The 15538-nt window shown below is 44.8% G+C and overlaps 3 protein-coding genes across 3 annotated transcripts; all 3 read left to right on the top strand.

The window, feature by feature from the left end:
• Positions 1–3445: 3445 nt before the first annotated feature.
• LACBIDRAFT_318524 (guanine nucleotide-binding protein alpha-subunit) lies at positions 3446–4261 on the top strand (the record flags this gene model as incomplete). Its single annotated transcript, XM_001890402.1, has 2 exons — positions 3446–3574; positions 3626–4261. The coding sequence occupies 2 exons, from the start codon at positions 3446–3448 to the stop codon at positions 4259–4261; spliced, it is 765 nt and encodes a 254-aa protein (XP_001890437.1).
• Positions 4262–4353: 92 nt separating this feature from the next.
• Positions 4354–5461, top strand: LACBIDRAFT_318523 (guanine nucleotide-binding protein alpha-4 subunit; the record flags this gene model as incomplete). The annotated part of the gene is made up of 7 exons (XM_001890401.1): positions 4354–4447; positions 4502–4695; positions 4863–4971; positions 5039–5093; positions 5140–5272; positions 5328–5361; positions 5412–5461. 7 exons carry the CDS (start codon positions 4354–4356, stop codon positions 5459–5461), a joined length of 669 nt encoding a protein of 222 aa, XP_001890436.1.
• Positions 5462–5708: 247 nt separating this feature from the next.
• LACBIDRAFT_318522 (uncharacterized protein) lies at positions 5709–5897 on the top strand (the record flags this gene model as incomplete). The annotated part of the gene is made up of 1 exon (XM_001890400.1): positions 5709–5897. One exon carries the CDS (start codon positions 5709–5711, stop codon positions 5859–5861), a length of 153 nt encoding a protein of 50 aa, XP_001890435.1. The 3' UTR covers positions 5862–5897.
• Between the last annotated feature and the right edge of the window lie 9641 nt (positions 5898–15538).

The following is a 15538-nucleotide window of genomic DNA, read 5'->3' as shown; positions in this document are numbered from 1 at the left end:
TAAATCAGATATGAAGAGCTCCCGTCGATGAGGGTTTAGTACCTACCATCTCAGCACGTTGAACTGTCCGAACCATTGGGTATCGTGACCGTCGTTGTAATGTTGAATCTGTTGTTCTGGTAAGGTCACAGACAAGTGAGAACAGATATAACACACCCATCTCGACTTGAAACGTCGATGTACTGCTTGTAAAAATAGGATCTGTGACGGTGATGAGATACACGAGTTCGCCATCTGATTGGACACGTCATTTTGGTGAAACACTTCAAAAGGTCATAGACCCTTACATACGGAACCCGTAATCTGAGCCGATCATGAACATCGAGTTGTAAATCCCTTCTGGGGTGAAGATTTCTTGCGACTGATTATCAGGGACTACGTGAGAGCTGAGGTGGGGGACAATTCTGTTTATATCAAGAATGATCAGCTTCAAGTTCGTACGGGGTAAAAGCTCAAGAAGAACTCACAAGCAGTGTGTACAGATTGAAGGTACTGTTTGTATCAGTGCCAAGCTGGCAGTGCCTAACTCTTAACAGGTTGCAGCCACGGCTCCAGATGGTGTGACTGCCACGATGTCCTTGATGGTAAGACCAAAGTACCATTTGTGCCAAGGGTTAACTTGTGTGAAGGGAGGATATGTCGCGCCCAGTGGTCAAGAAGTCAGATGGTGGTGACCGCCACGATGTCCTTAACGGTAAGAACAGTCAGCTTCAGAAAAAAACGAAGCGCAAGAAACAACCCACCGTGAAGGGCGCGAGATCGAAATCTCCGCACACTCGGGGGTGGGGAAGGAACGAGCTACCTAAGTGCCTTCATGAGGTGCTTTAGACAGTGGCAAATCTGGAAAGTCGTTTACCGCTACGAATACTCCCGCAAAGACAGGTGTTTAGAGGGAGGGAGTGTCGCAATCCAGCGAACTTCCAGCATCTGCTTATTGGTGCAAAATTCCATATACAACTGACTTGGTCAGGTGCCAGACTCGACGATAGAGCAGCATGACGGCTTAGAGTTACAGTTAGCAGTTTAGGGCCGTGAACTTCTACCAATGATTGATGAAAACTTACTATTGTCCTGACTGGAGCCCCAAACATCCCACACCACACGGTTGTAGCCATATCAGTGCTTCTTTGACGCATGCCTAGTTCGGTATAAGAAATTATCTAAATGACGACCTTTTGATGAGACAGAAAAAACACGGATGCGAGTAAAGCACGTACGTTAAAAAACGGATTGATCTCCGACTTCATGGATGGTGGCAAACTTGGACTCGTGCATTGTTCTTCACACCAGTCGACTGGATCGAAAGAACAGTCACTTTGAAACACCTACGACCGACTACGCCTGAATGCCGTACTCAAACCTATCGAGGTGCGAATATCAGTCTGAAAAGTCAACGTTTCCACTGAAATCGTTGGTACAAACCCCTTGATTTTCCGCAAGCGCGCTGACACCTCGCAGTACAAGCCAGAACCGAAGCTCTGCTGAGCTAAAGTTGAGAATGAAAGCATCACGCAGGTTCACCATCAACTCAAGCACAACTGGGACGAAGGACTTCAAGCACGCTGACACTAGTACAATCCTCGCTTGCCGACGAGGCCCGGGACGTAGTGGCAGTACAGATCGTGTTCAGAGATGGTGGAGAACTAAAGAGGTAGATGGAGCCGGTCGGCCGGCCATGCTGGTTTCGAATCTAAAGTTCGACTCGACGGGGTGGGGAGTCGAAGACGAACTCGACGAAGCCACGCCACGGTAGCAGGAGTGATTGGCATCCTCGAAGATGAAATCGACGTCGAAGAATCCCAAGAGGGAACATCACCCATACCAGGCACAATACACTCCTGCAAAGGTTCAACTGACAAAAATGCTCCACATGATCGTTCGCGTCCGCCGTCTGTGATTGGGCTTGAGAAGCACAAACAGCCGATCGTTATGTGCGTATTGCGTGGAGTAGAGGTTGTGTCCCCAAGTCCAACCTTTTTGGGCCTCAACTGTCTTTCACGTCATTCAAGCCCACGAATACCTCCTCACTGGAAACCTGGAATCAAGCACAACGCCCTCAGCCGTGGCCTGCGCCCACCTAGCATCGAATACGTCAATTCTAACAATGGACGGAGAATGTGGAAGTGACGAGGAAGTGTTAGTGGTGTCCGACGCATCGAGGGAAGTTTGTATGAGGGTAGGGATGAAGATTTGAAGTGAGGGGGAGGCAGTTGAGGCGGAAGACGAGGCTTTCGAGGTGGAATGGGGGATTGAGGCGGAAGGGAAAGTTTGGAGGATCACCTTTAGGAAGGGCCGAGGAGGTTCTTTGCGAAGGCTCTGCACGCAGGGATGGATGCTGGCGAGGTCGGCCATGTAAACTCGGATGGCGGGATTACTTAGGATCTGAAGATCTTTGAAGGGGCGAGGGAGTGCGAAGGAGGGTCGAAGCCATGTGCTTATGTTAGGTTTATGTGAGGGGTGTCGGATAGTGCTTCAACGAGTCCTGGTTTACACCGACTGCGAGTCGCGTACGAGCACTGTGTGTGTTTCTAGAGTCGTGGCCTGTGAGTAGGCCTCAGTGAGCGGGACTTGATCATCACGCGCATCTGAGGATGGCCATTTTATGTTGTAAGAAAGAAGCTCAAATTCGAGAGACGTACCTTTGTGTCAAAGTTCTAAGTATGTTTGTAGTTGCAACTCAAGGCCATGTTGGACGAGGAGGAACAAGTCACGAGCACCGTGCGCATGATTGTCGTCGTCGAGATTTTAGTGAGGTTTCAACCGCCTCTGCTTCGGCACCACGCAGTTGTTTGAGGAGGTTCTCTACAAAAACAGCACTCCGTCAACCCAACCTCCATGTACCCTCCTAGTAAGTCCACAATCGCGTCATTCATCTCCTACCAACTTATCCAGACATAACCAATCCAGTCTAACCTATTCGCCGTACGCGAGTACCTAAGCCCAGTGAGCCCCATGATCCGCCATCATCTCACCGTCACCAATCAAATCACCCACCTAGGTTCTCAAAGAGAGCAAATACGAAGAACACAGCCGTATACACTTGGTACATCCACGATCATCTACGTCCGAGTCATTTACTCAAGAGCAACAGATAAATTCGTCGCGGGGGTGACTTTTTGGTGCACAAGTTCCCCGTGGGGCATGGTAAGCCCCTCTCCATTCCTCGTCTCGTCTCGTCGCGAAAACTGAGTTGTAACTTATGAACAGGGAAAAAGGAGACATCCCCCAATCCCGAGACCTCCTCCCACCAGACAAACAATAGCTAGTAATGCGTGGCATCCCCAGTGAAACTCAATGCAATGCATTTAAATTTCCTGCTCAACAGGCCGTCTTCTTTTCTTTCTTCATAACCACCACCTTCGCCTCCGCCCACTCGACTAATGCGCACGCCGTCGCTCCACAGCCAGGATGATCCCATCTCCCCGCCGCCCTCAAACCTTCACCCATGGAGACGGAGGCAGAGCGTACGTCCCGTCTGTACGCAGAAGCCGAGGCGAAACGGGTATTTGAGCAAATCGACGACGACCTGCGGGAGGAGCGGGAGCGATTGAAGAAGAGGAAGGGCGACGTCAAGGTCAGTGCGCTTTACGATTATGCGCCGCATATACTCATCCTGCGCTGCTAGCTTCTTCTCCTTGGTCAAGCCAAGAGCGGGAAATCGATGCTGCAGAAACAGTTCCAGCTCATGTATAAACCCACTTCGATGGATCAAGAACGCGCATCTTGGACAGCGGTCATCTACTTCAACGTCGTTCATTCATTGAAACACATCCTAGCTACGCTTGAAGCTTGGGACGACACTCTCGACGAAGACGCCGAGGCGCAACCTACATCGACGGACGATTCACAGTCTATCATACCAAAGAAGGCTCGCGGGAACGGTATCGCAGATCAGCCGTCACCATCTACTTCTCTCTTGACCGGCAGCATCATCCAAGGATCACCAAGTTCCCTGATGCCGTCGGATGCCGGCGGCTCCCACTCCCATTCGATGAAAGAGGGCGGCGCCCTTCAGATAGCCAACCTTCGACGCAGACTGTCTCCATTGGTTGCTGCGGACGCGCAGCTCGCGGACAGACTCAGTGGTGGAATCTCGGTGTCTGGTTCTGGTAAGGGCGGCGTCTTTGTGCATAGTGGTTGGCAGGCCCGTACCATCGAGAATGCTCTCAGAAGGATCAAACAAAAACGCCCTTCGGCCGAAAGCGAAAAGAAGACTCGTGAGATTGAACCGCAGGACCCTTTGGTTCAGGACGTTGGGTGAATGCTGGAGCTCTCCGTTCAGGATATCCGGGAGTTGTGTTGTGGCATCATCCCACTGTCAAGGGGTTAATCGCCAACGGAAACGGAAACTTGATGAATGGTCCGAGTTGTACGTCGCCTACCTTGATCTCTAGTATTCTTAAGAACATCACGCGTGTCGCATCGCCGGACTACGTCCCAAGCATAGGTAAAGTAGTTATTCTTGCTGTTTATCGCGCATATATTCACCTTATCCCACCAGACGACATCCTCCATGCTCGTATCCAAACTATGGGAGTCACTGAGCACATCTTTGATGTGAATATCCACGGGAAATCTGTGACCTGGCATCTATTTGACGTAGGTGGTGCTCGAGGACAGAGACACTCGTGGGTGCCATACTTCGATGATGCGAACGCTATCATTTTTGTTGCTCCCGTGAGCGCATTTGATCAGGCGAGTCTCTTTCTCTTCCCTTGGCGTTCGCGCCGTCCTCCATTTCTATCACTTCCTTTCGAAACGTGGCAACCACCAGCGTGCTTCTCTGTTTCGTTTTGTGGCTACTTTCTCAACTCTCATTTTTCGGCCATGTTGTTGGTAACCATGCTAACAAATCCATTTAGTATCTCGAAGAAGACCCTCGGACGAACAGGATAGACGACTCGCTGCAATTATTCATGCAACGATGTTCGAACGCCCTGCTGAAGAACGTTCGCTTGGTACTCTTCCTGAGTGCGTAAATGCGCTGAGGCTCTTCTCGTCGTTCCTTAGTGCTCATTCATCACAATTTTTCTTACAGATAGGACGGATCTGCTCAAGGCGAAGCTCGACACCGGACTCAAGGTCCGGAAGTAGTGAGTCACATTTGCAACCAGGTTTTCATCACTCGCCCCTCATCAGCATCACGTCCTTCAGCGATCGGTCCAACGATTACGAGACCGTCGTTCAATACTTCCGCGCTCACTTCCTGCAGGTTCATAGACGAAACAACGAGAATCGTCAGGTGCTGTATACTCATTTTACGAGTGTAGTGGTGAGTTGTTTTTCGGCGAAACCTAAAAAAAAACTTTCTCATATTTGACGTCTAGGACACAAAGGCGACGCAGCGTATCATTGGAAACGGTACGCTCCATTGCAGCGCCTTGGATTGTTTTGCTGACTGTCTTGTTTAGTTCGCGACTCAATCTTCCGAGGTTACCTCCAGTCTGCAGCCCTCGTTTGATCTGCTTTTGCTTCCTCTTGCTAGATCCCACTGCTCTCGTCGCATCTACATCATTGATCGTTGTATTCACTCTGGTATCCTGGCTACTATGCCCGTCGCATCAAGATTCGCATTGTCATCCTCAACAATCCCGCCATATTATATCCCCTTGCAATGTCCCCCCTAATCCTTAATTCTTCTGAAACCTCTCACCCTGCATACATCTAAAAGGTTTATTGACCGCTACTCTTGCCGATTTTCCCCTCTCATGATCATGATCATGTACCATTCTTCTCCAACAAGTCATCTTCTGTTATCCACATCCCTCAAGAAAATGTATAAACTACACACGCTGTCCCTTCTCCGCGCTCTGATCCCGACTACGTTTTTATTGTCGTATTATACAATGCTGTATGTGTAATTAATTGGTGATGATAGTCCATTTTTTGCTTGCCCATCCATTGCAGACCGCGACCTATTGACTCCTAAGTATGTGGTGATTCTTTGCAAAAAAAAAGAGAGTCATCGGGGTTTTTGTCGTAGAAATGGAGATATGGTCCTGTTTCAGAGCTTGCTGATATCATATCCTATCAGGTTATTTCTCTCTTCATTTCAATCATCGGAAATTGACAATCTATTTTTATGAGCAGATTGGCGCGGCCCGAGTGAGGTGCAAGAGCATGGTGTTCGAATAGCTAGGCATATTCCCGCTACGTCAGTAGTGGGTTTTGTGGTGCGAGCTCGATTAAAACTAAGATCACGTGCCAAAATTTCCCATCACGCTTTCTTTGGGGAGGCGCAATGCCTGCGAAATCAATTTGTGTTTGCACCTATTTGGTCTCCCTATACATGGACGAGAATCAAGGAAAATCAATATTCTGCGTGACCCAGCACAATATCCGGAAATATTAATATACAAATTGGGACTAAAACAAGTTTTTTAGGGAATGGCCCGAGAATTTCCAAAGCAAGTCAATGATGAGGTGTAGATATCTCCCTGATCTATGGGGAGCAGTAAGATTATTTTTGATATTCTCGGGCCATTCCCTGAACAATCAAAAATAAAGTGTAGTCTTACTATAAAGTGTAAGGCCCATTGTCCGTGCAAAGTAGTTATTTTGTTTTCAAAACTGCCTGCGAAACGCGCTAAATTAGATTACATAATCATGCGAAAGAGACGTCGCGTCGCGTCAACGCGTCGATGATACACATTCTCAATGACTATTAGGGCCACTCTACATTATCTCTACTACCCAAATTACTCCCAGAAACTTTTGATGACACAAAGCATTGCCCAAAGGCCAAAAGCAGTGCTCCAATGCACAAATTGAGTCTCAGCACAAGGCAGATCTCGCTCGTTGGCCCAACAGATGTGACAAGGAAGCGGAAACATGGTGTCTTCATTTGGAAAATTTTATATGACCTCAAGCATGAACTATCTGACTACAAACAGCAGATAAAAGGCCAGAAAACGAGCCTCATTTTATGACTTTGACAAGACTCTGACTATCATGATGACCTAGCATAGTCACCAATTCAATTTTACCGCACATTCACATTGTGATCTAACATACATTTACTATGCCTTTACCAGCCTAGAAATTGTAGTGGAACACGAGGAAATTATTTGGGAAGATAAAACGAGACATTTGGCAGGATTTGTGTGGCTGTGCACTTAGTCATCTGGTCAAATCAGTTGCAGGCATTGCGCCTCCCCACTTTCTTCCACTCGACGTGAAAGCCGCCCGAAAGGTCACGTTTTCTTACCTCTAGAAAGGTCACGTTTTTCCTGCTACCTCACGTATTCGACCGTGAAGACAGATGAAAGGTCAACCAGTCATGTCTCCCTGATACGTCATGTCTTTCGTTTAGGAGAAAAGTAATATTCGGACATTTCCTCACTACGTCATATTGTAAGTGTGAGCGCTCGTCATTACAAATCTGATGGCTTCTTTGTTTGAACTGGAGTATACACATCGATGCCCCTTTTCAATCGCTCGTCTCGGCCGCCGCAGATGTCCCTAATGCTTCTGAATCAGGAGGTGAGATTGTTTGAAAACTCCTTTTTGATATTTTCGTTCTTATGGCAGTCGCACAGTCCTGAGCGTGACCACCCCACCCTAGATTGTGTCGACTTTCACCCTGGGGATACCTTCGCAGTCAAATCATGCTGTTCACCGAAAACAGCTTCAAGCTCGGCGGCGAATTGGTCAGAGCCATCGTCACCGGAAACGCTGAATCCGCAGTATCTGCACGTTATCTCTCTGCTCGAAGCTTTCAACCACGGATTCAGCATGGATATTTCAATGAACTGGTCTCTACCCAGACTTTGGGGGGGGTGTTCACCTGTCTAATTTCCTTTAAACCTTGTGAACTGGCGGACGATGTGGATATCGCACTTGGGCTTGACTGGTTAACACATCTTCGGGAGCATCTCTGTGAACTGGGCGCTCTATCTCCACCGTCTAATGCCGTGTGTTGTCTCCGTTACTCTCTTTGAGCGCTTTGATCACGTCATTCATTATAGCCGTCTAATTTGCCCGAGGGTTCCCAATCGGTAAGCTATTCTTAATGGTTGTTAAATGTTTTCTAATTTTATAGAACACGTCCGATGATATGGCTTCAAATCCAGCTGATCAGGGGGAAGTGGGTGTCACGGAACGTGCTCCCCACATTATCAGACAAATTTTTTGCGATTATAACACGTCCATGTCTTTCTTCTCCAATGACGACATTTTGACAAGTCTTCTTGCTCAACATGGGATCTTGCGCGAGCAATATAGACCGAGAGAACAATGTTCGATGTTAGTTCATCATTTACTGTACGGCATGTGTTCGAAATTTGAAGGAATTGCCTGCAAATCCCTTTGTCGAGACAGAACTGAGGTGGTTGCTTGTGGAAAGTACCTTACTAATCTAGTATTGGAAGAACATATTTCGGGTAACATTACGTTGAGCACATTCAAAGAAATTTGCTATGTCTTGGGATTTAGAGCGTCGATTAATCAGTCGCTATCTATTCAAGAGGAACTTTTGAAGTTTTACCGCGATAGACTAGACACTTTGAGTCGTCCCCCAACGTTAGTCGATACCGCTGAGTGTTTGAATGAACAAGAAACGATGATAAAGTCGTCATTGGCTATGTTGGCCGGATCACATGGACTTCACTGTTCAGGTTCTGTAGAAGACTTGAGAGCTCGTTTGTTCTCTCACATTTGCACGGGCCAATGCAAAGTTGACTCGAGTAACAATATCATACCAGACGCTTGCCGTAACGTGGTAGACCAAGTCCCGCCTGTCCCAACTGAAGACTTCGCTTTGACGCTGATAGCGTCAGCTATTCATCGCTTGTCTGGTCGTGCTTTACGGCGTGTGGCCACGATGCAGCGAATAGCGTTTCCGACCTCGGTTTCTGTGTCCAAGTTAAGGCGTCTCGTGAAAAAACACCTTGTATCGACTGCCAAAGGGAAACTTGTTTTAGAACGTTCTACTTTGAATCACGCTATCGATACACGACAAAGCGAACTCAACCATATTCGAGCGAGGTGGCCTGAAAGAAAATCAGAAGCTTTTTTGCAATCTCTTATTGAAGAGTTTAAGGCGGATACATCGTCTGGTGCTCTGTCCAACTCGACTTGTGCATGCTGCAGCGAAAATATATTACTGTCTGAATTAAAAGATGTTCCTTTAGAGGAAATCGACTTGACATTGTTAATGCGGCCAGATTGTACAAGAACGGACTCGGAATCTGAGAACAATGAGCATGAAGATCTGCCACCTTGGTTACATCCCGACATCATCCCCCCTCCCATGCCGTTTCACGATGGAATTCTAGCAAACGTGCTGGTGGATCCAAAAGGTGTCATGGAGTCATCGGATGGCAGGCCAATTAAATTATCTCTTTGTCATTCTTGCAGGACGGATTTGGCCTCTCATCGGTTGCCCCGTCTAGCATTAGCAAACCGGTTATACATTGGAGAAGTACCCGACGTGTTGAAAAACTTGTCTACCATTGAGGAATCAATGATTAGTCTGTGTCGAGCGAAATGTACTATAATACACTTGAAAGCTGATGGTGGTGATAAAGAATCACCTGACCGAGTGATGCCGAATCATCAAAGAGGCATGAGAGGGCACATCATTATGCATGCCCAACGTCCAGATGTCGTGGCCGAAATGTTACCTCCCTCTATTGAAGACATTGTTTCTCTGATATGTGTGATATATACTGGTGCGAATGCCCCTAGTCAAGAATGGTTGAAAGAAAATGCGAAACCTCTCACAGTCAGAGCAGATAGAGTACGGAAAGCGCTCATGTGGTTGAAGCAACACAACTACTTATACAGGCATATTACCATTAATTCGGCTGTGCTTGATGAAATCCGTCAAGTAGGTCATTTACCTTTTCATGTTGAACATATTCCCCCTCCTCAACACGATAACGACGCTTCGACATCAGGATACGTAAATAACCAGGCGCCAGACGAAAATCAAAATGGTGGAGACAATATCCCATTTGAAAGTGTTCTCATAACCGATGTGGATGGACATGCTTCGGCGAATGTATTACGCGCGGCCGCTATTCGACATTTCAATAAAGTGGACAAGGGTTACTTGGAAATGCCACATAACCCTAAGCCAGAAAATGAGTTCTGGAATCCACAACTGTTTCCCAAACTATATCCAACTCTGTTCCCCTATGGAATAGGTGGTTTTGAAGATCCCCGACGACTTCGGCGAGTTTCTTTAAAGGACCAAACACGTCACCTGTTAAACCTTACTGATAATCGATTCCAAACCCACCCGTCCTTCATGTTCATGCTTTTCAATGTGCTTCAGAGAAGACAAGTTTTGCTAAATACAAGTGCGAAAATGAAAAAATCAACTTTCGACAGCATGGCATCTGACTTCGTTGGAATATCTGCTGACGACATTGAGGCGGTCACCAATCGGGTTGCATGTGGTGATTACACAACCGCGTACACAGACAGCGAAAAAAAAGTTCTACAATTAATGAGAGAGGTTAAACTGGTAAATCGGAACGTACATGGGTCCAACGCAGCCCGACTGTGCATGAGGAACGAAATTCGGTCCTTAATGATTTCACATGGGTTTCCTAGTTTCTTCATAACCATTAATCCTGCAGACATTTATAACCCATTGGTCAAATTCTTAGCTGGCCATGACATAGATATTGACAAATTATTGCCGGCCGATATTCCCAACTATTGGGACCAATCAGTTTTGATAGCTAAAAATCCTGTGGTTGCGGCGAAATTTTTTGACATTTACATCAAAGCTTTCATTAAAACGATTCTTGGTTTTGACCCTGAAAACAAAGAATTAAAAGGTGGAGTGCTTGGTGTGGTAAAGGCCCATTATGGCTGTGTTGAAGCTCAAGGACGTGGAACTTTGCACTGTCATATGTTAGTCTGGTTAGAAGGTGGTCTTGACCCTAACATGTTAAAAACCCGTCTGTTGGATCAACCTGAAGGTGAATTTCAACGACGGTTAATTGACTATCTTGATAGCGTCATAAGTACAGATTTACCTGTGGACCCAGACAGCGGCGATGTAAATGAGTGCGTCCACCCATGCCAAACGAGAGGACCACATAAATTGGATGAAGAAGATGATGCAAGTTTTGCCCGACGAGTAAAAGATGATTACTCTGCGCTAGCCAATACATGTCAATGACACAAGCATAGGGCTACGTGTTACAAAAACTGGAGAGGTCCCCCGAATCCTAAAAAATGTCGATTCGAACTTGATGATGAAAATACCATCAATGACACTACCGTTGATCCCTCAACTGGTGAACTTACGCTGCGAAAACTTGACGGAATGGTGGCTAATTTCAATACAACCATGTTGCAAGCAATAAGATGCAATATGGACATTAAATTCCTCGGTTCTGGAGCTGACGCTAAAGCAGTAATTTACTACATTACTGATTATATCTCAAAATCACAACTTAAAGCTCACGTTGCGTATGCGACCTTAGAATTGGCCGTAAGGAAACTGGCCGATTTTGATCCCCTAGAAGACAATGTTTCCCTTTCTGCTAAAAAATTGCTAATCAAATGCTGTAACGCCATGATCGGTCTCCAAGAACTTTTGGCGCCCCAGGTGTCATCATATTTGCTTGGGTTCGACGATCATTACACCAGCCATTCTTTCAAACAAGTATTTTGGAAAACATTTGAAGCACACATTGAACGGCAAAGCCCAAGTCCCGAATGTTACCCAAGTTCTTCTTACCAACCTTCCCTTGATCAGACAATCCAGGACGATGACATGCCATTGGATACCCCTGTGACGTCGAGTATAACTGAAGAAGAAATTGGATTCGGGCTTGACAAGGATAAGACTCTTGTTCCCAAGGGAGACCAAGTGGCTGACTACATTTATCGTGGACATGAGCTACAGTCTTTAAACTTATGGGATTTTATAAGTCAGGTCGAAAAGGTTTGTAAACAAAAGCAAAGGCCCGCTGACTTTGTGGATTTAGTGAATGACGACGTGGCTGAACTCGACGAAGAACCTGGTGATGATGATTCAATTATAGATGAAGACAATGAAATGAGTCCGACTGAGCTTGAAGAGGGACATACGGTATTAAGTTTGAATGGCCATTCAAGACCTACAAGCGAATTCATACCTGACCATGTAGAGCAAGCATCGCATTTTTTAAGAGTGCGGCAACCTGATCGAAGATTCGTTCCTGTCATGATAGGACCGGCTTTACCCTGCTGCAACCTAGAAACTCACGCTGCGCAGTACAGTCGCGTCATGTTGCTGTTATTCAAACCTTGGAGGGAAGTCGTTGACCTTAAGAATCCGGACGAAACATGGGAAACAGCTTTTGCAACTTTCATTGCTTCGCCTGAATGCGATATGGAAATCTTGAACATAATGAACAACATGCAGTTATTGCATGAATGCAAAGACAGTCGGGATAGTCACATGAAAAATAGAAACAGACAACGGCCCAATCTTGTGACATCTGATGTGGTCGAGGCAAGTCGAACAGCACAGGAAGACGACCTGACCGAAGCAATGCATGAAGAGGCTTTACATGATTTGTTAATAACGGTCACCGAAAAGAACTCACAGAAGATATCACGCTCAGTTGAAGACGTCAACGGGGTTTTAACACATCTAGAACAGAGCGGGTTGTGCCAAATGTCAGGAGCGTCGCATGAAGTGCTCGACGAAAATGCGATTGAGTTCAGCACAGACACTACATTCGAAAGGTTATGGAAAAAAGCATATGAAGACAGGAAGGCGAACTGGAAAGAACGGCAGATAAGTCTCAGCGTGAACATTGTCAGTTCGTCGCAATCCATAGCTCACCAAGTATCAGCTTCGATTCAAGCTAAAAGAGATGCTCAGCACGACCTGGGTAATGGTGAACTGGAACCGAGAATCGTTCTGCATGAAGATGTGTCTACCGGACAGACGTCAGGTATTAACGACGTGGAAAGGCATACTATAACAAGAAACTTAACTGTTAATATCCAAAGCTTTGCTGCAGATTGGTCATTAAATTCTGAACAGACTTTGACTGGTAGCTACCACTTACATCATGTACTCCTGAGCTGTACCATAGAAGTTCCTGCTTAGCTACCATGAATGAAATGAAATGAATTTTCATTCATTCATGGCACCTGTTTCATTCTAGATAATTTATTCTGTTTCATTCATTCCTGGTGACTGTTTCATTTTTTTATTTCATTCCACCATGGCAACTGTTTCATTCCTTGCTTCATTCTTCACAGGTGCCTATTTCATTGTTAGAGCTGTGAAAATGATTATGTAATTGATACAAAATATTTAAATGCCTTATTTGGCAACAGCATGCCTATCTTGTTGTGTATTTGAGCCTCAAATGCAAAAGTACCCCCATATGGCCTCCCACCCCACTGCAGTAGGGCACAACACATATCAGGTATAATTGTATATTGTTTCCTTATTTAGATGTGTATTAAAACATCGAAATTGTTGCCTGAAAGAATGAAACAAAAATGAAATAACTGCCTGGAAAGAATGAAATGAAAATTCCATGGCAATGAATGAAAAAAAAAATGAAACAGTCGCCAGGAATGAATGAAATGGAAGAATAAAGCAAAAAATGAAACAGTTGCCATGGTGGAATGAAATAAAAAAATGAAACAGTTGCCAGGAATGAATGAAACAGAATAAATTTCATTCTTGTCAGTAGAAATGAAGAAAAAATTGAAATGAAATGAAATGAAACAAAAAGTATTTCATTCTCCACGGCAATGAATTAGAATGACTTGGAATGAAACAGTTGCCATGAATGAATGAAAATTCATTTCATTTCATTCACGGTAGCTAAGCAGGAACTTCTATGGTACATGCCAGGTTTTACATGATGTAAATGGCAGCTACTAGTGGTTGCAATACGAGTAGTGATGTGCCACTGGTCCTTACCATATTTTATCATAAAACCATGGCCTAGGCCAGGAAGGCCTTCTGCATAGCTCCACATACTTTTATGAAAAGTATATCATATATGTCCCAGGCCCTTTTATGATAAGGATTTTTTTCATAAGAGGCCTTGTGCATTTCAATAACTTTTCATTGCAGGTCACAACTTATCATTAACTGCTTTTCATTGCAGTCCAGCCATTTTCATTGACCACTTTTCATTGCTGGCCAGCCCTTTTCATTATCCACTTTTCATTGCTGCTGACATTTTCATTGGGTGCTTTTCATTGCAGGCCAGGATATTTCATTGGTAGCTTTTCATTGCTCTCTAGGATTTTCATTGGCTACTTTTCATTGCAGGCCAGCCTTTCTCATTGACCACTTTTCATTGCTGCTGGTATTTTCATTGATAGCTTTTCATTGCAGGCCAGGATATTTCATTGGATACTTTTTATTGCAGGCCAGCTCTTTTCATTGACTGCTTTTCATTGCTGCTGGTATTTTCATTGATAGCTTTTCATTGCAGGCCAGGATATTTCATTCGATACTTTTCATTGCAGGCCAGCTCTTTTCATTGACTGCTTTTCATTGCTGCTGGTATTTTCATTGGTAGCTTTTCATTGCAGGCTAGGATATTTCATTGGATACTTTTCATTGCAGGCCAGGATATTTCATTCAATACTTTTCATTGCAGGCCAGCTCTTTTCATTGACCACTTTTCATTGCTGCTGGTATTTTCATTGGTAGCTTTTCATTGCAGGCCAGCCCTTTTCATTGGCTGCTGTCAGGTGGGTCATCAGGAGAATGGTCACATGACCAGTTGCCTAAAATGGTTAAAAACAAAAATTGTAGTCCTGCACTGTAGCTTCCTGAATCTGTTTAAAAAAGTGCTTTCATTGTAGAGATATGAGGTAAAATATTTTTCTCATCGCCAGCTTTTTTTTTTTTTTTTTTTTGCATTCTTCTCCATGAAAACAAAACCAAACAAGATGATTTCAACACATTTAGAAATCCAAGAGAAGAGGCTACAATTATCATATCATGGGAAAATTGTGCCAAAAAGGAAGGTGCATACCTCAAAAGGGAAATTGACATGGATAGCCTGCAAAAGGCTACAAAAAGTCTGACATAGACTATAAGGACCACTGATAGACTACAAAAGACTACAAAAGTTGGACATACCTTACAAAGTTTAAAGTTTACTAATAGACTACAAAATGTCGGAAATAGACTACAAATTTTACTAACATAAGTTTCTAGTGTCCCCTTTTTTTGGACTACAAAAGTTTGTATGGTCTGCTTTTCAAGACTACAAAAGTTGTAGTGTCTGCTTTTTTGAGACTACAACAATTTGTAGTGTCCACTTTTTGAACCTACAAAAGTTTGTCTTGTCTGCCTTTTTGACACTACAAAAGTTTGGTGTGTCTGCTTTCTGAAATTACAAAAGTTTGTAGTCTGATTTTCTGACATACACTGTGTAGTGTCTTTGACTATGTTAAGGTTCATGGGGATATGGCTGAAGGATTGAGTTGGCTTGACACCCATCTATCTATTGCTGCATCAGTGGTTTTGTATCATGCTCAACTTGTCTTTGACATAAGTATAGCCTATTCTATCCTTTCATGTTAATAGTTACTCTCCTCT

This window comes from Laccaria bicolor, genomic scaffold (genome assembly GCF_000143565.1).
Source record: "Laccaria bicolor S238N-H82 LACBIscaffold_94 genomic scaffold, whole genome shotgun sequence".
NCBI lineage: Eukaryota > Fungi > Basidiomycota > Agaricomycetes > Agaricales > Hydnangiaceae > Laccaria > Laccaria bicolor.
Note: the sequence above shows the minus strand (reverse complement) of the source record. Positions and strands in the feature narration are given on the sequence as shown.